A 22,213-nucleotide genomic window follows, 5' to 3' on the forward strand; every position below is an offset into this window, starting at 1 on the left:
TGCCTGGCACATAGTAGATACTTAATAAACACTTGTTTACCTCCCTCTCCTTTCTTAGTTACTTAAAATAATTAAAGGCTATTTTCCACACAGGCACATTCTATTCCAAGGATTTTGTACCACATGCATAAAGTACTTAATTGAGAGTCATGAGGTTTGGGGGCTAATCTTAAGCTTGTTACAGAAGTAAGTAATTTCATTCATTTTTGTAGTTTCTTTTATCTAAAATGGGACCGGGAATTCATAATTATGTCTACTACCCAGTGGCCTTGCAAAGGTTATGATAAGAAATAGACAGGAGAGGATTTTTAGGGCTCTCAGGAAATGAGTGCCTAGTTTCTTCTTCATCCTTACACACACCCTAGTCATTCTTGCCTCTCTGCTTTGGCTCCTGTTAGTTTCACACCTTCTTTTTCCATGCCTAGATAAATCCCACCTATATATTCATGCATAAACTCCCAGATGTACCTCCTCTGGGAAGTCCAATCCCAACTGCTAAACTCTGCCTCTTCCTGAAATCACAGAATTATGGGTGCCTAGAATGTCAGTGACAGGAGGGACTTTAGGGATCATCCAGTTCAAGGGTTAACTGGGGCCATGAACTTATTCTTTCAAAATATTTTCATAGTGGTATTTCTTTTCTCTTTTTTCCCTTTTTGGGGGGGGGGGCGGGGCAATGAGAGTTAAGTGACTTACCCAGGGTCACACAGCTAGTAAGTGTCAAGTGTCTGAGGCTGGATTTGAACTCAGGTCCTCCTGAATCCAGGGCTGGTGCTTTATCCACTGTGCCACCTAGCTGCCCCCATAGTGGTATTTCAAGAGAATTGGTTTCCTTTGGGATCCTGTTAAAAAATATTATTCTAGCACTGGCCATGGATTCAGGAGGACCTGAGTTCAAATCCAGCCTCAGACACTTGACACTTACTAGCTGTGTGACCCTGGGCAAGTCACTTAACCCCAATTGCCTCACACACACACACACAAACAACAAAGAGCCAATATGGTAGAATGGAAACACTAATAAACAACTAAGGGCTGACAGTTGGAAGGGATCTCTGTTAGACCTTGGTCCAACCCATACAGGAAGATTCCTCACTATGACATATCCAAAGCCAGCCTTGGCTTGAAGACCTCCAAGGAAGGGAAGTGGGCCACCTCCCAAGGCAGCGGGAAAGAGAACTATTCAGGGTCCCACTTTGGGAAAACTGAAAGAGTTAGGAGATGTTAAAAAATGACATTCAGACTAAATTTGCCTCTTTTCAATGCCACCCAGTGTTGCTGTTTGGTCCTCTGGGGTCCAGTGGAATGAGGCTAATCTCTCTTGCATGTGACAAGCCTTCAAAGCAGACAATGCTCATGTCCCCATTAAATCATTTCTCCAGGCTAAACATTTCCAGTTTTGATGACCAATCAATCCCTTCTACTTCAGGAGTCTCCCAGCTCCTCACCATTCCAGTTACTCTCATCTCAACACTCTTCAGCTTGACAGTTTCAGGTTTTTTTTTCAGTTGTGTCCACTCTTCACGACCCCCATTTGGAGTTTTCTTGGCAAAGATACTATAGTGGTTTGCTATTTCCTTCTCCAGCTCATTTTACAGATGAGGAAACTGAGGCAAACAGGGTGAAGTGACTTGCCCAAGTTCACCTAGTGTCTGAGGCTGATGTAGGATGGAAATAGGGGTCAAATTAATTGTGAGTCATCCCAAAAGAATTACAAGACTCAGTGACTCAGTCTCCCAAGTTTTATTGCAATACTGTGGGTGACCACAGGGAGAGAAACAGAATAGTGGAAAGGTATCTCTCCAATAAGGAAAGGAAAGACAGTTATATTTATAGTATGGATAAATTGATTATCAGTCTCATTATAATAATCTCCACCTTGGGGAGTTTCAGGGGAGGGCCTGTCCTTCTCATTATAATATTCTCCACCTTGGGGTGTTTCAGGGGAGGGCTTATCCTAATTTGGAGTTCCTGGGGTTCTAAGCCAACCCTCCAGGCGGGTACCTTTTTCAGTGGAGGTGTGTTTTGGGGGTTTACATGTCGTAAGGAGAATCTGGGGACAAATTTGGCCTTTTCTGCACATGTCTCTTTCTGATTCCCATGGCTAGTTTCAAAATAAAATCATTTTTCTTTAGAATTTCTACAGCCTTGTCATTTTAGTCTAAGGTCATCATGGCTTCTCTCCCTCTGTTCCCATTATGGACACTGATTTCTGTGGGTACAAGAACCTAGTATAAGTTATCCATTAACTGGGATCTGACTCCCTTTTAGAGCTATTATCTGTATTAGAGCTTGGGTCTTAGGTTTTTCTATTAACCCCTTTTTGCCTCCTACATCAAGGCCAGATTTGAACTCATGAACATGAGTCTTCCTGACTCTAGGTCTGGCACTCCATCCACTGTGCCACCTAACTGCCCATGAGCTTAACAAAGTCCTTTCTAAAATGTGGTACCCAGAATGGAACACAATAGTTTGACTAGAGATGGGCACAGTGGGCCTATCACCTACATGAGATGCTCAAGGTAACAAGTATCAGAGCAGTGAGGTGGTTCAGGAATCCTGTTTCCTCCATAACCCAGCAAGTGGTCATCCATCCGATACTTACTATACTGCCTAGCTGCCTCATCATAGGTGCTTGATAAATGCATGTTGACCAATTGCTTGACCCTCAGAAACACCATATTCCTTGATGGATGGCCCTGATGTCTTGTCTTTGTTTCTTTGGCTACCTAGCAGAGTGCTTGGCACATGGTACTGTGAGAAATGATTATTAATAACCAATATTTTGGGGGAGATTCAAAGCTTCCCTCCTTCTTCCAAAGTCCTGACTTTAAGTCCATTTTTTCCTTGATAATGAGATTGCATTGACCCTCCTGGATCTTGGTCAGACCTCACCTAACCGTATAAGGAATTTAATCTAAGGTGGGGAAACCCATTGTGTTCTACTCAAGCTTGGGTGAAGACAGAATCTTTTGCCTAAATAGCCAAGGCTGGAGGTGGTCTAACTAGAGATAATTTCTCTGTCCCGGGTCATTCTCGTTCTCCTCCCCACACATTGAAAAGGGTATACATTCTTTGAATTGATAGCCTAAAACTATGGGTGGTCTGACATAGAGATACTTTCCTTATCTGAGATACCCAGTCCTTCATTTTAATATAGCCCACCTTGAATCAGGTTAACCAATTAGATTTGGTTGCTGTTTGATGGACCACCTACTGTTTGAAGAGTATATAAATTGTGAGTCCTACCACCATGGTTGTCTTTGGTCTAAGAGAAATGACCAAATGATCATTCTTTTATTAATAACCTGCTGGACTTATCAATAAAATGATTAAGTTATCCAGACACTATGTCTCTCAACTTGTTAAATGTCACAGTACCAAAAGGTATTCAGTAAGTTTTAGCCAATGATGGTTCCTGATTTGAACTTAGATCTTCTGGACTCCAATTCAAGTGCTCTATCTACTTTGCACCTAGTTGCCACATTAGGGAAGTTTTCCCTGACCTCAACTGTGTTCCCTTTCATTGTTCTTTGTTCTGCTCTCTGGGGCCAAGCAGAACAATCTAAAGCAAAGCATCAAGCCAGTCCAGGCACAGTCTCATTGAAAACTGTGGCCTTCTACCTCATGTAGATTAGCCTGTCTCGGAAGGCAGCTGATAGAAAGATATTTCTCTAGACTGAAGAGAGTACCTTCTGATTTCAATCTATCCCTATCATAAGAATACTGTCTCCAGTGAATAGCCTTTTTCTAAGGAAAATACATTCCCTTTTTAGTGGCTTAAAAAACCAATAAATATAATCTTTTAAATGGGTCCTACTATTACTGGGGGAGGCATATGAGGCAAGGCTATAAAAGAAAGAGAATCTTTGGTGGGCCACATGTACCCTTCCACAATGAGAACTATTGTGAACATAGGTTCCCACTGCCATTATTGTTTGTTGATTTATTAACAGGCATTTGAGCTGCTGCCTTGAAGGCTCCCCTCCAGCATAGTGCCTCATATATATGGCAAAAAGTAGATAACATTCTCAGAAAGATATAGCAATAGGAATAAAATTGTTCAATCATCCTCCAGTTATCAAAATCAATGGGTCTAGAATAGAGACCAGATTTGTAATTCATTCATATAAGGAAGCCTCAGTTGACAAAACTCTACTTCTCTCTGAAACTTAGGATGGTATGAGAGCTTGCTGGGGAGGGCTCAGTCCACTGGCCAAATCCAGCACACACCACATCCCCCCACCCCCATTTTTTTTGTATTGCTTGAGAACTAGGGATGGTTCTAAAACATGTATAGGGGTGTGATAGTAAATGTTTAACAACCAGGCCTGGGGGGGGGGGAAGAAGCATATACCTACACTTTTAAGTTTAATCTGTATAATTCACACTTTCTTAAGTCTAGATAATCAATAAAACAATAACTAAAGCCCTGATAAGGGATAATCACACAACCAGCAAGCATTTATTAGATACCTACTCTATTCTAGGTGCCTTGCTAGGTGCTGAAAATACAGACAAAAATGAAACATTTTTTATTTATAGAGAGCTTGTATTCTATTAGAAGAGATGTATATGTTAATAAATACATACCAAATAAATTAAGATGATGGGGGAGATAAGCAATGGATGGCCTTTCTTTTCTAGTGACTTCTACACTATGTCAGATAAATTGAGGAAGGCTTCTGCTATATTGTATGGACTCCATCCATGATGGAGGGGCAGCTAGGTAGCATAGTGGATAGAGCACTGGCCCTGGAGTTAGGAGGATCTGAGTTCAAATCCAGCCTCAGACACTTGACAATTATTAGCTATGTTACCCTGGGCAAGTCACTTAACTCCAATTGCCTCAAACATGTGGGGCCATCTCCAGTCTTCCTGATGTATATCTTACTACTGGATCTAGATAGTTGTGGATGAGAGAATGAGGCTGGTGACTTTGCACAGCCCACCCTCACTTAAATCCAATTCACTGCAAGTCATGACATCACCTTCTGGTGTCATGGTTTTCTTCAAGAAAAAGCACAACAACAATGGACTCTAGGCAGTGAATTGATGGGAAGACAAGGAGAAAAGATGGCCAAGATGGGTAGACATGGATGGGTTGTAACCTCTGTCCTCAAAGGAGGTGTCCCCATTGCAGAGATCGCAGACCTACCTGAGTGCTAGTTATACACCGGAATAGCTGCTGATGTCACCCTTAGAACACTTTTTTTGGGTGGGGCAATGAGGGTTAAGTGACTTGCCCAGGGTCACACAGCTAGTAAGTGTCAAGTGTCTGAGGCAGGATTTGAACTCAGGTCCTCCTGAATCCAGGACTGGTACTTCATCCACCTTAGGACCCTTTTTGGAACCCTTTTTCAAAATTCTCTGATGCTTCACTGTGGGCTGAGGGTGACCCCATGTTCTTGAAGAGTATTCCAAACCATTCTACTAGGTCCTCCCAAGCAGCCCCAGGCTATGATGGACTGACTATACATCTGTTGTTCAAGGACCAGTCCAGATAATTTCCTGAGAAACTCATCATTAGCATGGCCAACATGGGAGGGAGGGGAAGTATAGGAGGAGGAGAATTTTTTGATCAGTAAATATTGATTAAGTCATAGTGGGTTGCAATCTGTGATAGTGGTGGAGTGAGTCCTTGCATGGATGAAATCAGAGATTTTGGAAGTCTAAAGCTCTCTAGGATTTGCTTTCAGAGGCCGTTTGAATCATACAGGAAAATCACAGAATTATAGAAATACAGAATGCTCCTTAGAAACCATCCAATCCTGGGGCAGCTAGGTGTCACAGTGGATGAAGCATTGGCCCTGAATTCAGGAGGACTTGAGTTCAAATCCAGCCTCAGACACTTGACACTGACTAGCTATGTGACTCTGGACAAGTCACTTAACCTTCATTGCCCTGCCCTGCCCCCAAACAAAAAAAAAAAGAAAAGAAAAGAAAAGAAAAGAGAAGAAAAGAAATCATCCAGTTCAACCATACTAAGTTAAAAAAAAAGACATTTCCCCATCCTAACTAATTTTCCCTACCTATTTTTACAGATGGGGAAAGTGAAGCCCAGAGCGGGTAAGCAATTTGCCAAGCATCACATTAGTTTCCATCTGATATGGCTTCAATGGTTCTTTTGACCAATAGTGGTATTGCCCAGGATAATCATACACCCATATTCTTTGACAGCTTTGAATGGCTCTGGGCTATTTCCAAAATTCAAATTCACCCACAAAGGATGAAGGCTTCCCATCATTGAGTGAATTCAAAAGAATATATTATCTATTCAGAACACAACTGTAAAAAGAGGGTGTCCTCAAATATTTCATCTGAAACGGATGTAGCAATATCTGGTCTCCCAAGGAGACAACTTTGAAGGGGACAACAATCCTTTACAGTCACAGATACAGCAGCAAGTCAGAGTTGGAAGGAGGCTTAGAACAGGGAATGTTAGAGATGGAAGGAAACCTAGAACAAAGAATATCAAAGCTTGGAGGAGACTTGAAACAAAGGAAGTCACAACTGGGAGGAGCCTTAGAACAGGGAATGTTAGAAATGGAAGAGAACCTAGAATAGGGAATGTCAGAGTTTGAAGGTGGCTTAGAACAAAATCACAGCTGGGAGGAATGTTAGAACAGTCAATGTTAGAGATGAAAGAGAATCTAGAACAGAGAATGTCAAAGCTTGGAGGGGACTTAGAACAGAGGAAGTCACAACTGGGAGGAGCTTTAGAACAGAGAATGACAGAACTGGGAAGAGCCTTAGAGATGGGAGGGACCCTGGAACAGGGAAGGTGAAAGCTTAGAAGGTACTTAGAACAGGAAATCACAGCTGGGAGGAGCCTTAGGGAATGTCAGATCTGAGAGGAACTTTAGAACAGAATGTCAGAGCTGGTAGGGACTTTAGGGAATGTTAGAGAGAGTAGGAAACCTAAAACAGAGAACATCAGCTGGGAGGGGGCTTGGAACAGTGAATGTTAGAGATAGAAGAGAACCTAGAACAAAGAATGTCAGAGCTTGGAGGGGGCTTAGAACAGTGAATGTCACAACTGGAAGGAACAACAGAGCTGGGAGAAGCCTTGGAACAAGGATTTCTTTTAAAACAGAACATGAGAGATGGGAAGGTCCTTAGAAATCTTTCTGGTTCAACTTTCTCATTTCATGGGTGAGAAAAGCCCCAAAGCAGCTTCCTTGCTTTCTGGGCACACCCAGTACTTTTTTCACCGCAGAGTATGCAATAGGGCGTGGTCTGCATATAAAGGAGGCGATTAACTAGTCATCAGCTCTTTGGTCTCTCTCAACCTTCTAAACCCAATTCAGAAAGAAGGGAAGTAGAAAAAGAGAGCAATGGGAATTTGGGACTTTTTGCCAAAGACACTGAATGCATGAAATTCCAACACACTGTGAAAGTGCCCATTTAAAAATACTCTTTATTCCAGTGATTTGCTTGAAATGGAGACAGCAAAGGCTTAGAAGGCAGTCTCACTTGATCAGTGAGAAGCAAGAGAGACTGTGTCCTCAGGCATAGATTGATTGACTCAGTTTTAGGGAACACTTGCTCCAAAACAAGTAAAGTCCCCAAACCAAAACAAACCTACCCCTTTAAGCAAGGGAGGGCCAGGGTTGCCCTTCCGATCTCGCCGGCCTTCTATTTTTCTGGCTGTGTGACAAGCACCCTACTTCCCAGCCTCTAGCCCTTTCAGAGAATCAGGTTTTTCCTATGAAAAAAACCACAGTATCTGGCCTCTTACACTAGGAGCCATGTTTGGAAACATTTCCAAAAGAAAGATCTGGCCCAGACTTGTCTGGCCAATTAGATGCTAAATTTGTCAGTGAGCTCAGGGCCTTAGAGTCAGCAGGTATGGGGTTAGGCCCTCTGTTTTGCTGTGGGTTTTCAGAAATTTGGCAAAGTTGATGTTGATATTAACCTACATTTAGGCACATTTTCAGAGACACATGAAGCAGTGAAAGGAAAAATGTCATCCAGTTTCCTTGAAGGAATAAAATGAGGACCTGAGTTTTTTTATTTATTCTGAATAGGTCAGTCTGTTGGCTGCTGGTAGATGGATCAAACCTAAATCTCAAATATCTGAATGCCTATGTCAAGGGGGAGAGAGGTCTGGGGGTCCTTAGGTATTCCCCTGTAAAGAATTATACTCTCCACACATAGTGCAATTAGAATTTTAAAATAGTCTTTTATTTGGAGCTAGAGAAAGTGACCAAGGTCAAAGACTTTACCCCTGGGGAGGAGGTGAATTAGAAATATCCTCCTCCCAGAATGGAAGGAAAGCAAAAGCTTTTTTTTTTTTTTTGGTGAGACAATTGGGGTTAAGTGACTTGCCCAAGGTCACACAGCTAGTAAATGTCAAGTATCTGAGGCCGGATTTGAACTCAGGTCCTCCTAACTCCAAGGCCTGTGCTCTATCCACTGTGCCACTTAGCTGCCCCCTAGCAAAAACTTTTATAGAGGATAGATGGGATGACCACCTGATAATGGAAAGTTGCTTTTGGGGGTGGAATGGGGGAAAGCTTGGATGTTTGTCATATTCCTGAGAGTCAGGAGGATTTTATTTTTTGGAATGATGATCCTGACCTCTGAGCTTACCTCTTGTTTCCTAGCTCTGGTCAGATAATAGTCACACACTTTCCTGCTATAGAATTTTGTCTCCCCTTACTTCTTGGGTGTGTCTGTCCTTATATTTAGTTGGTCAATCTAAACTTTAATAGTCCTTTGATTTTTCAATATGTCTGTCCTGTTATCTGGTCGTCTTGGTTTTGCTTCTCACAGGAGAAACTTCTTTTGACTTATCCTAAGCCCATGTCACCTGGGTTTGAGTTTCCCATTTTACCACTGGATAATCATTTCATCCTTTCTTATTGGGAAAGGCAGGAAGTGGTTCACTGCATAGAGGTAACTCCTTAAGCATCATAAACTTTTTTTAAAAAAGGAATATATTTTTATTCTTTTTGCTAAATATTTCCTATTTAGATTTAAATTTTTAGACAATTTTTATTCATTTTTGAACTTGAATTAAAAATAAATTTAAAAAATTTTGTTTCAAATTCTCTTCTTCCTTCCTACCTCTCTGCTACCCCTTGAGAAGGGGAGCAATATGATATTGATTATGCCCATGAAGTCAAGCATCATAAACTTCTGAAGAGTCACTGTATTTGGTCCTTCCACTTACCATGTACTCATGTCTCAACCTCTTGCCACTGGCTTTCATCCCAACCACTCTACTGAAGTAACTCTCTCCAAAATCACTATGTGACCTTGGGCAAGTCACTAATTTTCCCAGACTGGAATAGATGACCTCTGAGGGCCCTTTAAGCTCTAGATTTATGATCCCACGTTTTGCGTGACTGCTCATATATAGCTTATATTGAATTGCTTGAGTTCAGGGGGCGGGGGGTAGGAGAGAGGGAGGAAGAGAATTTGGAACACAACGTTTTTTAAAAACTGATGTCAAAATTTGTATTTTACATGTAATTTGGGAAAATAAAATTCCAAATATAGATTTATGAACCTAAGTAAAATCTTATTGTTTAATCCAATGGCCTTCCATATCCTTCAAATAAATTTTAAAAATATTTATTAACTGACTGTCAAAGTATAGGACTATCTACAAAGACAAAAACAATACAGTTCCTTGCCTTCTACTCTTCTTGGAGTGGGAGTTACAAAATATATACATATAAGTAAATAGAAGGTAGAAAGCACTAACAATGGGGAGTGGGTGGGAATTAGGAAATGCCTTGTGGGGGAGATGGTTCCTAAGTCATGCCTTGAAGGTCTAACAGATAGATAGTTAGGTGATCCAGTGGATAAAGCACCAGACCTAAAGTCAAGAAGACTCATTTTCCTGAGTTCAAATCTGGCCCCAGACACTTACTAGCTATGTGACCCTGGGCAAGTCACTAAAGCCCGTTTGCCTCAGTTTCCCCATCTATAAAATGAACTGGAGAAGGAAATGGCAAACCACTCCAGTATCTTTGTCAAGAAAACCCCAAATGGGGTCACAGGGAGCCAGACTGAACAACATTTGTCACTGGACACCCCACATTATAGGTATCTTTATGTCCTCTTCTTGGAAGAGGATCAAAAACACAGAATAGCAGAACTGTGTGTGTGTGTGGGGGGTATCCTAGAGCATAGGAGGGGGGCTCAGAACATAGAATATTAGAGCTGGGAGGATCTTAGAATACAGAATGTCAGAGCACATTGAATATTCCAAGAGCTTAATAAATGCGAAGTGAATTGCCTTAGTAAACCTGAGGGACCAGAAGAATATAACACCATAATTTTAGAATTGGAAGGGGCCTCACTGGTCATCTAGTCTAGCCCATTCATTTTATAGCTGAGGAAACTGAGTTCCCAGGAAGAAGTGACTTGCCAGAGGTGGCCCAGTTTATGTGATCCCAAATCTCCAAGTGTACTTTCCACTAGATACTAGCAACACGAGAGGATCTCAAATATTACAGATCTGCAGAAAAGAAAAGAGGTTCAAGATGTAGCCATTGTTTGATCAATATATCTCAGCAACTGCATTGCATCCCTATGTTAATGTCTAAAGCAACTCCTGGGGAAAAAGAAAAACAGGCCTCTATGTCTCAGAATCGAGCAGGAAGACTAATTGCAGATGCAGAGAGAACAGGGGGGAAATGCCTCTAGTCCAGTTACCTTCGGAATAATAAAATCTCTGATTCAGAGACTGAGTAATAGAGCACTGAGGATTCAATAAGAGGTGGGGAAATGAAATTATGGACAGCTCCCTTGCAGTTTTTCCAAGCCTTTGCTTGGAACTCTGAGAGACACAGAGCTGGAAGGCTCCAGCTGACTCCCTTTGAAGAAGGACTGCCTGTGCCTTTGTCTTGTGCCTTCAGGCTTTGGGGTATGCAGGCTCATTTTATTTTTCAAAAGCCAAGAAGACAACCTTGGGGTCTGAACACATTTTAGAATCATAAAATGTTGGAGCTGAGAGGGGCCTGAGGACACAGAATGTCAGAGATAGGAGGGTCTTTAGAACATAGAACACAATGTGGGAGCTGGAAGGAATGTTAGATTATAGGATGGCATAGGATGGCCTTAGAATAAAGGATGCCAGGGCTGGGAGGGATCTTACAGCATAGAATGCCAAAGCAGGGAGGGATCTTAGAACAGGACATCAGATCTCAGTGGAATCTTAAAACATAGAATGTTAGAACTGGGATGGGTCTTAAAATTTAGAATGCAAAAAATAGGAGAGGGGCATTAGAATGGAGATTGTCATAGTTGGGAGGGGACTTGGAATAGGAAATGTCAGAGCTGGGAGGGACCTTAGAACAGGGAATGCCAGAGCTAAGAGGGACCTGAGAACAGGGAATGTCAAGAACTAGGAAAGGCCTTAGAGCAGGAAATGACAGAGCTGGGAGGGCCCTTAGAATGTCGAGGCAGGGAGAGAACATCTAGTTCAACCCCTTCATTCAACAGAGGAGGAAATTGAGGTTCAGAGAATGGAAGAGCCTCACTTAAGGTCCTAAAAATATTTAATAGCAGAGACAAAACTGGCATTTTAAACAAATAGCTCAGCCTCCATTTTGAAAAGTGCCCAGACCAGTCATGTTCAGTTGTTCAGTCCTCTCTGAGCTCTTCTCCTGATGTTTTTTCCTCTTCTTTCCTCCCCCAACTCTTCTCTTCATCCCTCTTTCCCCCTATTTTCAGCTCCCTTTTGTGTGTGGTCTTTTGTTTTTGTTTCTTGGCCAGGCAATGAGGGTTAAGTGACTTGCCCGGGGTCACACAGCGACTAAGTATCACGTGTCTGAGGTCAGATTTGAACTCAGGTCCTTCTGAATCCAGGGCTGGTGCTTTATCCATTGTGCCACCTAGCTATCCTCTGTGTGTGGTATTTTTCCATTAGAACATGGGCTTGTTTGGGGCAGAGGATATTTTTATTTTTTGGCTCGTGTTCATATTCCCAGCATTTGGCAGAGTCGCTGGTATACAGTAAGTGCTTAATAAATGCTTGTGGATTGACTAAAGGAGGAGTGAAACTGTAATATTCCCTGAAGAAGAGTGAGCAGCTTAGATGTGTCACTTGTTAGTCCCTACTTAAGGGCAATGAGAGATAGAGAGTGTGACGAGGGCCAAGACCAGGTGGCCAAGCTGTGGGAAATGAGACCATCAGTGTGGGGGTCAGAGGCTCGTTCTATTACTGACACCTCCCCTTCTCTTGGAATCTGGAGCTAGTCCTACTCTCCTTTATTCCTGGCTACAAGCTTCATTTGAATCAATTGTCTTTATAGCACCAAATCTTGGTGCCAGATTTTAGGAAGGCTTTTGATAAGCTGGAAGGCATCCAGAGGACGGGGAAGAGACTCAAGGTCCTGTCATTGTAGGAGAGATGAAGAGAATGTTTATTCTGAAGAAGAAATGACTTCAGGGATATTTGTTTTCAAGTACTTGAGGGGCAGCTAGGTGAAGCAGTGGACAGGATACTGGGCCTGGAATCAGGAAGACCTGAGTTCAAATCTGACTTCAGATACTTACTAGCTGTGTGACCCCAGGCAAGTCACTTCACCCTGTTGGCCTCAGTTTCCTCATCTGTCAAATGAGCTGGAGAAGGAAATGGCAAACCACTCCAGTATCTTTGCCAAGAAAACCCCAAAGGGAATCGTGAAGAACTGGACACATCTGAAATGACTGAACAACAAGAACATGTGAGGGTCTGACAGGGCAGAACCAGGAGCAGTTGGGTGGAGGATGCCAAGAAAGGACAGAGCTTCCTAACCTGAATGATGTCCCAATAGAATGGGGCTGCCTGGGGAGCCCTCACTGTAGGTCTTCAAGCAAAGGCTGGGTGACCATTCGTTGGGTAGGTTGTAGAGGGGAAGATGGTTAGGTAATCTCTGAGATGCCTTCCCAGTGAGAGATTCTGTGACACAGACTTATTTTTTTTTAATCCAGAAAGTAAAGGGAATTCTTCAAGTTTTAAATTTAAAAATTGATTGAAATAGAATGGTGGTGGGGCAGCTAGGTGGCTCAGCAGATAGAGTATTGGCTCTGGAGTCAGGAGGACCTGGGTTCAAATCCAGGCTCAAGATACTTAACCCCAATTGCCTCACCAAAAAAAAAAAGAAAAGAAAGAAAAAAGCAAAATAGAATGGTGGTATTGAATGTTAGAAGCTAGTTGATAAAAGATTATCAAATGTAAATTGCTCATCTAAAATAATTTTTCTGGACTTTCCACTAGGTATTATATAAAGCTCTCTACAAGTCTTGTTTTTCATTCTCATATTATCACTTTGAGAGGCAGAGAGAGGAGGGAGACATGGACTTAGAGTCAGGAAGACCTGGGTTCTTTCATCCAGTCTCTGAAATATACTGGTCGAGTAACCTTAGGAAAGAGGTTCTTTCTGGGTGCCCCTGGACAATGCTCTAAATTGCAGAGAAGATGCCATCCGGTATTGTTAGAGGAGATTTCCTCACTAGGAATCCCTTAAACCAAAGAAATTACCTATTCAAAAGTCACTATATTCCTAAAAGAATTCATGGAGGTGCCATCTTCATAGGAAAAGATGTTTAAAACTACAGCACATTTAGGGGGCAGCTAGGTGGTGCAGTAGATAAAGCACTGGCCTTGGATTTAGGAGGACCTGAATTCAAATCCGGCCTCAGACATTTGACACGTAGTAGCTGTGTGACCTTGGGCAAGTCACTTAAACCTTATTGCCCTGCCAAAAAAATCCAAAAAACAACCCCCAAAACAAAAACTACAGCACATTTAAAAAAAGATTTGGGCATATAAATGCCATGTGTTGATCCTCAGAAAGCTAGAGATTGGTACTATTTTATGGTGTTTAGGTTTAAACATCCCCCCTTTCCCAGAACCATGACTAACCCAGGCCTGATCTCATCTTACTGAGAAAATGAAGGAAGAGGGGGAAAAGTTCCAGTGCATATTGGCCAAGCTCGATACCATGGAGAACAGTTATAATATAGGAACAAAAAGAACTCTACAGGTGCTCAGAAGTTCACTGGAGACAGGATCAATGAAAGGAGCCAGCGATAAGATCTATAGTCTTGGATAGTAAACTAGAGACCCTCAAGAGAGAAGGCAAATTTGACTTCAGAGCTATCACTGAGCCTTGGTAGTGAATGACTGGAATGTGTCTCTGGGAGGACGAACCTCACTGGAAATGGAAAGGATAGTAAATGGGGGAGGAGCCAAGTGCATTGTAGATTAAGAAGATGCAATCTATCCTTTCTTCTTCCTCATTCCTCATATCCAATCAGCTGCCAAGTCTTGTCAAGTCTACTTCCATAACATGTCTCACATTCCCTTCTCTCAACACACAGCCACTACCCTAAGCTTCTATAAGTCAGAACCTCATCACCTTTTCCTTGTACTACTACAGTGGTCTCCTGGTCTTTCTGCTTCCTGTCTCTCCCCTCTCCAATACATCTTCCACAAGTCTGCCAAATAAAATTTCCTAAATCCTGGGCCTGAAAATATCACTCCCCTACTCAAAAGTCATTATTGCTTCAAGGATTAAATACAAACTTTTGTTTGATACTTAAAGTCCTTTTACCTTTCTCTTTGTTTCATTTTTTCTTTTTTTGGCAAGTCAATCAGGGTTAAGTGACTCACCCAGGGTCACATAGTAAGTGTCAAGTGTCTTGAGTCCTGATTTGAACTCAGGTCTTCCTGACTCCAGGGCAGGTGCTTTATCTACTGCACTATTTTTCTATTCTAATTTCATATCACTCTGTGGCTTTTCTCCATCTCATCCCTGGAAGAGATGGGAGGGAGAGAAAACAAATGCTTATAAATCGAAGAACTAAAAACAAATAAATGTTGAGCTGATTTGACCAGCTTCACCCAACTAGCTTTGGCCATAAAATTCAAAGGACATTAAGGTATCAAGGGGCAGCTAGGTGGTGCAGTGGATAAAGTACCAGTCCTGAATTCAGGAGGATCTGAGTTCAAATCCGGCCTCAGACATTTGATACTTACTAGCTGTGTGACCCTGGGCAAGTCACTTAACCCTCATTGCCCCACAAAAAAAATTAAGGTATCAAAATGCAGGACCTTTCTTGCTTGTGATGAGCCTTTAAAAAAATCTGTTAACAGGTAAAGGGAATGAAGAGACTCTTCAGGGAGCTGCCCACTGAGAGTTGCTATACAACAGTGATTTTACAATTCGAATATGAAATCCATTACTACTCAAACTGACTTTGACATGATGTTCTTTCCATATTAGCTGTCTGTCTTTTCAACCAGATCCCTCACTGGCAGAGTTAGAAATATCTACTGTAAATCTCTGGGCAAAGAGCTGGTGTGGTAGTAATTCTTTCCGCAGTTATGTTCCTGAATCACTCAAGAGAGACAAGCTGTTATTTCTATTCTTCCATTTTAGATGGAAATCAATATAGAGTTCCAACCAGTGAGTTCCTTACAAATGGGGTGTTTCTTTGGCAGAGCTTTAGAGGTGTTCTCGATCACTTTCCAGAAATACTATGGGTTTGTTTTCTGGTTAGAGAACAGGAAACAAATGGGTTCTGGAGCACTAACTCATTTTTCTTGATCATAGGCCAGAAAACACCACAGGAAGGCTTGGATTCAAATCCTGAAACTTTCTGGCTGAATGACTGGGCAAGTTCCTTCACTTGTGTAATCTCAGGTAAGTGACTTAACCATGAGGATCCTCAGTTTCTTCATCTATAAAATGAGGGGAGTGGAAGAGATGACCTGAGGTCCCTGACAGCTCTAAATCAATGCGCCTATGAACCTTTCTGAGCCTCAGTTTACCCATCAACCCTCATTACCTGCAAAACCTACATGAAGCTTAAAATGGGATGTTTATAAACTGCTTTGGTATATTAATATTGTTATTAAGTACTTTTTAATCTTGATTTTTAAAAAACAATTTATAAAGGGAGATAATCAGACCTTTATTTCCATGATTACCTAAAGTTTACTGTGATGCTAAGACAAAATGCTTGTTTCCATTCCAAGGACACTGTATCTGTGATTTCACTGATACAAGGAACTTCCAGGTGATGAAATTCTCTCCACCAATGCAGGTCAGCACCTTTCCTGCAACTTTATACTCTTAAAAGAATTGCTTTGGGGTAACTTTTTGTCCTGAGAGTTTTAAGTGACTTGCCCAGGGTCACAGGTGCTTTATAAATATGTTATTGCTATTAATTACTATTGTCTTTATTGTTATTGTTCTTGCCTCTAAGGCCATGCTGCTTACCTTTTATTTAAAAGGATTGAAAATGCAAAACAAAACAAAAAAGGGGGCAGCTAGGTGGTGCAGTGGACAGAACACTGACCCTGGATTCAGGATGACCTGAGTTCAAATGCGACCTCAGACACTTGACACTAGCTGTGTGGCCCTGGGCAAGTCACTTAACCCTCATTGCCTGGCCAAAAACCAAAAACCAAATGAAAATGCAGCTTCCTTTCATCCTTTCTTTTACATTTCAACAATACATGGGATTGTAGATTTAGAGAAGAGATCTTAAAGGTAATATATTGACACAGAAATAGATAACTAAAATATTTATTAAGAATTTAATATGCATCAGGTACTGAGTTAAGAAAGAACCCTCATTTTGCAGATAAGGGAACTAAGACCCAGTGAGGGAAAGGCACTTGGTCCAAAGTCATACAGGCAGTAATAGATGGAGCCAGGAAAAAAAAAAAAGATGGAGCCAGGTTTTGAACCCAGGACTTTGCAAGACTCCAAATCTAGGAGTTTTTCTATTGCATATACTATTTAACAACTTAAACTCTCATTTTCGGAAAGTTTCTGAAGCTGAAGCTGTTTGTTTATATATTTCAACTGTGTGCCCATATGACAATGATGACACAGGACCATACCAGACTCTAGTTTTATGATATACACAGATGGCATCCAACTTAGGATAAAACAGTATATGTATGTGCACGTGCATATGTATTTGCATAGGTATATGTATGTGCATGTTTGTACACACATGCATGCTCACACAGTGCACACACACATGTGCACACATGTATGATTGTGCATGTGCATACACACATAATGAATAGAAACGCACAATATACATATATACATTAGATTATATGTGTGTATATATATGTGTATATATATGTGTGTGTGTATATATATATGTGTGTATATATATATGTTCCCTTCTCTTTTGCCAGGGACCTAATTTTTCAGGAAGTTTTCTTTGTTGGTAGCTAGAAACTGTGAATAGGTGCTAAATTCCAGACTTTTCTTGTAAGTAAAGTGCTTTAAAGTGCTACATGCATGTCAACAATTATTATTAGTTGAAGTGCTTAGGGGGTGGTGGAGGGTAGTATCCCCCTAACTAATATGGCAGTGAAACACAGTGACTTGAAATATATGGACAGAACCAACAAATACCAATCTGGGGAAAACAGGGCATAGATCAGCCTTAGGTTAAAGGCAGGGTTCGGTTAATTTTGGAGAAAAAGAGGAAGTTAAGCCAATTTTTGTCCTGGAAAAATGCAACACAAATAAGTGTTTTGGATAAATGTTTTTAAAATATTTGAGATGGGGTGGTGGGGAGGAGTCTAGCATTGGAATTTGCTCAAGGAGCTTTTTTCTCCATCATGCAGGACTGGATGGAACACAAAGATTACTTTCCAAAAAAGACCAATGGATGGCACACAGGAAACATTACAATCAATATGAGGAATAGATTCAAAGCCAGCCAGGCATGTGGTGCCCACACGTCCCAGCCTGTCATCCAACTGCACACATAGCTTTAGAGAACACCTAGAAAAGGGCCCTTTCAAATTTGCTAAATGCTCAGTCCCAAATGAAATCCATGTCTGGCAGTCACGTGCTTGGTCTTGGTATGTAAGCTAGCCTGAGTTCTCTGGAACCTGCTACATGGTGTGATTCTCTGGGCATTGGACAGTTTATGTGTCATGCTCCTTTTTGGGTTCTCTTTTCTCATAACTTTGGGTGAGAGCAGGTCCGAGAGCTTCGAATGCCCCAGTTACCTTTTGTCAAGTCTACCTTGGTTGAACACTAATAGCTCCTCAGCAGGCCAGACCACAGATTTTCAATATGGTGTGACTTTCTCCTGCTCTCTCTGTGGGAGTGTACAGGCTCTCTCAGTCATGGTGCAGAATGAATTCCTTCACACTGGAGGCCGTGATTATGTCTCCTATCGCAAGGGAAGAATCTACAGAAAAACCATGAGAATCTCTATCTGAAAGGTAGCATGGGGTATTAAAATGCTAGACTGGGAACCCCACAGAGACCTGGGTTCAAATCTCACCTCTGATTTTAGCTGTGTTTCCACAGGCAAACCATTTTGCCTTTTTCAGATTCAGTTTCCTCATCTGAAAAATGAGGCTAAGAATAGCACCTACCTCATAGGGTCAGGGATGAGACTCGGTTTCCCTATCTGTAAAATGAGACTGAGAACAGTACCTACTTCACAAGGTTTTGAGGGTCTCAAATTCGATGCCATATGTAAATTCTAAATGTCAGTTATTATTAATTGGGCCCTGCCTAAATTTCTGGGGGGTGGAGATGGGAGACTCAGGTAGGTCCCACGCATATAGTTTTGCCTGCTTGGAGGTCTCCCACCACCACTACCATGTGCACACACCCTTTGGTGGTCTATGGGCCGGTTCCCTCTGGGGAAAGAGGGAGGAGGATGAGGAGGAAGGTAACTCCCAGGCTGAGCAGATGCCCCAGAATTCCCCCCGCACCCCCATCCCAGAGGGGCCCCGCCCTAGGCTGAAGCGTCCTCACCTCCAGCTTGTCCGTCAGCTCCTTATGCATCTGCTCATACTGCCGGCTCATGTCCTGGTTCCTCTCCAGCAGCGCCTTGCCCAGCCGGGCAGCCAGCACCAGGTCCTTTTCCTTCTGCCGGATCACCGACAGCAGCTCGGGTTCCCGCGGGGGCGAGGATGGCTGCAGCAGCTGCCCGGGGCCCGGGGCCTCGGCGGAGTCGAGAAGCCCCGGCTCGGCCTGGGGAAACTCTCCCGGGTCCGGCGGCCGCTCCCCAGCCGCCAGCAGCGCCAGCTCTTCTTCGAGCGCCAGTTCCAGTTCTCCCGGGCCACCCGGGAAGGACACTAAGGCGGCAGCGGCGGCGGCTGCGGCTGGGCTCCGGACTGCGTCCCCGCCGGGCCCCGGCAGCTCCATGCAGGAGGCGCTGTCCGCCTCGGCGGGTGCTGAAACGCTGCTGGCCAAGCCCAGGCAGTAGGCGGACATGGCCCGGGGGAGAGCCCGCTGCTGTGCGGGCCCTCGGCGCGCGCCAGGCTGCAGGGGGGGTTGGGGTGGAGGTAGTTTGGGGAGGAGGGGGAGGGAGGAAGGGGCCCCCTGGTCTCGCGCCGCCGCACGCGCCCCGCTTCCGCTCCTACAGCCCTTCCCCCCCTTCCTCCCCCCCTGCGCTGTCCCCTTGGTAGCCTTTACACCGGCGTGAGCCGGGCCGGTCCCCGGGAGCTCTCCCCCGCCCGCCTCGCGCCCGGCGGCACGCGCGCCCTTCTTCCCCTCCCTCCCCTCCCCCTCCCCGCCCCCGGGCTGGGCTGCTCGGTGCGCGCTGGGGAGGAGGAGGAGGAGGTGGTGGTGGTGGTGGTGGTGGTGGTGGTGGAGGAGGAGGAGGGAAGAGAGCAAAGAAGGCGGAGAGAAGGGAGGGAGGAACGCGGCGGCGAGGGGGGGGGGGTGGAGGAGGAGATGGAAGGGGAGAAGGAGGAGGAGGAGCCGCGGCCGCGCCGGGTGCAGGGGTGCTCGGGGTTCAGCTGCCTCTCTGCTGCTGCTGTTGCTGCTGTGGTCGCAGCCTGCCACCGGGCAGGACCTCACGGGCTGGGCTGCGCTCTGCTCCTGCTGCTGGCGGCGGCCCTCGGCTGCTGCAGCCCTTTTCCATGGCCCTCAGCCGGCCAGCCCCGGCTACCCTGTTGGCGGCGGCTACCCTGGCCGGGGCTGTGGCACATGGTGCGGCACGGACGCCTGACACTCGTCCTCCTCTCTCCGCCACCTCCTCCCCTCAGTCTCTGCCTTCCTCCCTTGAAGCGTTCTGGGGAATGTCCCTCCCTCTCTCTCAGACCTGGCTAGGCCCAGTACTGCCCCGCAGCCCCACCCCGGCGCCAGCAGCGCACGCAGCCCGGCCCACTCGGTCCTTCCGGCCGCACCCCTAGGCGCCTGACACGCGCGGCTCGGCACGGTTTGGGCCACCTGTTCCCGGGGGACACTTCCATTTGCTTCAATCGCCTGGGGTCTCTGCCACTGGACCTGGGGCTCTGATTGAGCCCCTGCGGCCCTCAGCTTAACCCTTTCCCGGCCTTTAGGTCTACTAAGCTTCCCTCCCGTCCCAAGTTCCTGGGGGACCATCAGATAATTAGGTCCGGAATCCTCGCCCTGAGTTCTGAAGAGGGATGGAAACGACGCGCCTGTGTGCATGCGTATTTCTGTGAGTGTGTATGCTGAGAGTGGGGGACGGTAGTATTTGCCACTAAGTCTCAATCCTAAAAAGACAGGTAGCGGAGGAAGCTGTGTGTTTGGGCACCCAAGGGAGCCGTAGAGCGAGGATCAGGACTTCGTGTCATAGATTGGAGGAAGAAGGCATGATGTAGAGGGAATACATAACGAATCTCAGTACCTTTTGTCCTTGGATGATACACATTTTTACGAGGGTGAGCTTCGAAGGGAAACAGCCAAGAGGAAAAGGGAATATTTGTGGAGGTGGGTTGAGGTTATCGTAACAGCTCACATCGCCCCTTTCCCTCCCCCTACATTAAAAAAAAATCGGCAGAAAAGCTTTCTCCACAACATCCTTTCTGTTTATAATACACATTTTAAAGATGAGAAAAATGAGGCTCAGGAAAGCCTGTTCCACAGGAGCGCTGCAGGTGGAAACGAAGGTATCCCGAGGTCGCGTTGAAGGCCGAAGACCTGGTGTTCAGATCCTGCCTCTCTCTGATACTTATTACATGGGGCGGGGGAGGGGGAAAGGGGGAGGGGGGGCAGCCTGGGACAGTGGGGAAAGCACTTGTTCTGGAGATAGAGGAGGTGTGTTCAAATCGCGTCCGAATCACCTCAACCAATCTGGGTTTCATTTTCCTCATCTATGAAATAAGGAGGTTGGACCAGATTGGCCTCAGGGATCCTTCCAGCTCTCCACTGTGTCGTAGTGGATTGTATAGAGTACTTGACTGACTGAAAGTCAGAAAGATAGAGGTTCCAGTCCCGAGCCTGGTGATTACTAGAGACATGATCATGGGCTTGTCGCAACTTCTCTGAACCTCTTTTTATTCATCTGTAAAATGGATAAACAACAGTAAGCTGGAGACAGTTGGTGGTGAAGTAGATACAGAGTGCTGGGCCTGGAGTCAGGAAAACCTGAGTTCAAGTGTTGCCTCAGAAACTTAGTAGCTGTGTGATCCTAGGTGAGTCACTTAACCTTTGTCTGCCTCAACTGTAAAATGGGGATAATAATAGCACCTACTTCCGGCAGTTGTGTTATCTCTTTATGTAAATAAGGTACCATTTCCAAAAAAGCCCTTACCACACAGCATTTGGCACATAGTAATCATTGTTGTTGTTTGGTCATGTTCTACTCTTCATGAGCTTATTTGGAGTTTTCTTGGCAGAGATACTGGAATGATTTGCCACTTCCTTCTCTAGCTCATTTTTGCAAATGAGGAAACTGAAGCAAACAGGGTTAAGTGACTTGCCCACGGTCACACTGGAAGTGTTGGAAGTCAGATTTGAACTCAGGAAGATGAGTCTTCCTGACTCCAGGCTGAGCATTGTATCCACTGCATCTGCACATAGCTTCCCCTGGCACATAATAAGCACTATGTAAATACTTGTTCTCTTCCCCCCCCCCTTCCTTCCCTACCTGTAGAGTCTTGATCAGAGTAGCTAAGTCTGCCACAAATGATCATCATGTAACTTGGAGTTATCATAGGATTGTTATGAAGCTCAAGTGACAACATATGTGAAATGCTTTGAAAACCATTGTTACTATTATCATTTGTGACAGCCAGTTATTTTGCTCTGTGCCTCAATTTCCTCTTCTATAAGATGAAAAAAAAAACTGAGGAGGTCAGATTAGGAGATCTCCAAATATCTCTTCCAGCTGTCAATCTCATGATAGTCCAAATCCAAATGGATTTCCACCCTAACTCTTTTCACCAATATAGATGGCAACCCCTTTATGATATGGGAGATGGTTTCCCACAATTGCCACAATTAGGAAAGATTTC

At 44.2% G+C, this 22,213-nt stretch overlaps 1 protein-coding gene across 4 annotated transcripts in view; it reads right to left on the bottom strand.

Moving 5' to 3' along the window:
- BICDL1 (BICD family like cargo adaptor 1) overlaps positions 1–19,466 on the bottom strand; it is a 142,069-nt gene extending 122,603 nt beyond the window's left edge. For 3 of the 4 annotated variants that reach the window (XM_043978320.1, XM_043978321.1, XM_043978318.1), the window contains exon 1: positions 18,759–19,466. In XM_043978320.1, coding sequence (XP_043834255.1) covers positions 18,759–19,220 — 462 coding nt within the window. In that variant the 5' untranslated portion in view covers positions 19,221–19,466. The remainder of the gene's footprint in view (positions 1–18,758) is intronic. The other variant, XR_006354175.1, reaches the window with a different exon arrangement.
- Positions 19,467–22,213: the final 2,747 nt, after the last annotated feature.

Source organism: Dromiciops gliroides, chromosome 1 (genome assembly GCF_019393635.1).
Source record: "Dromiciops gliroides isolate mDroGli1 chromosome 1, mDroGli1.pri, whole genome shotgun sequence".
NCBI lineage: Eukaryota > Metazoa > Chordata > Mammalia > Microbiotheria > Microbiotheriidae > Dromiciops > Dromiciops gliroides.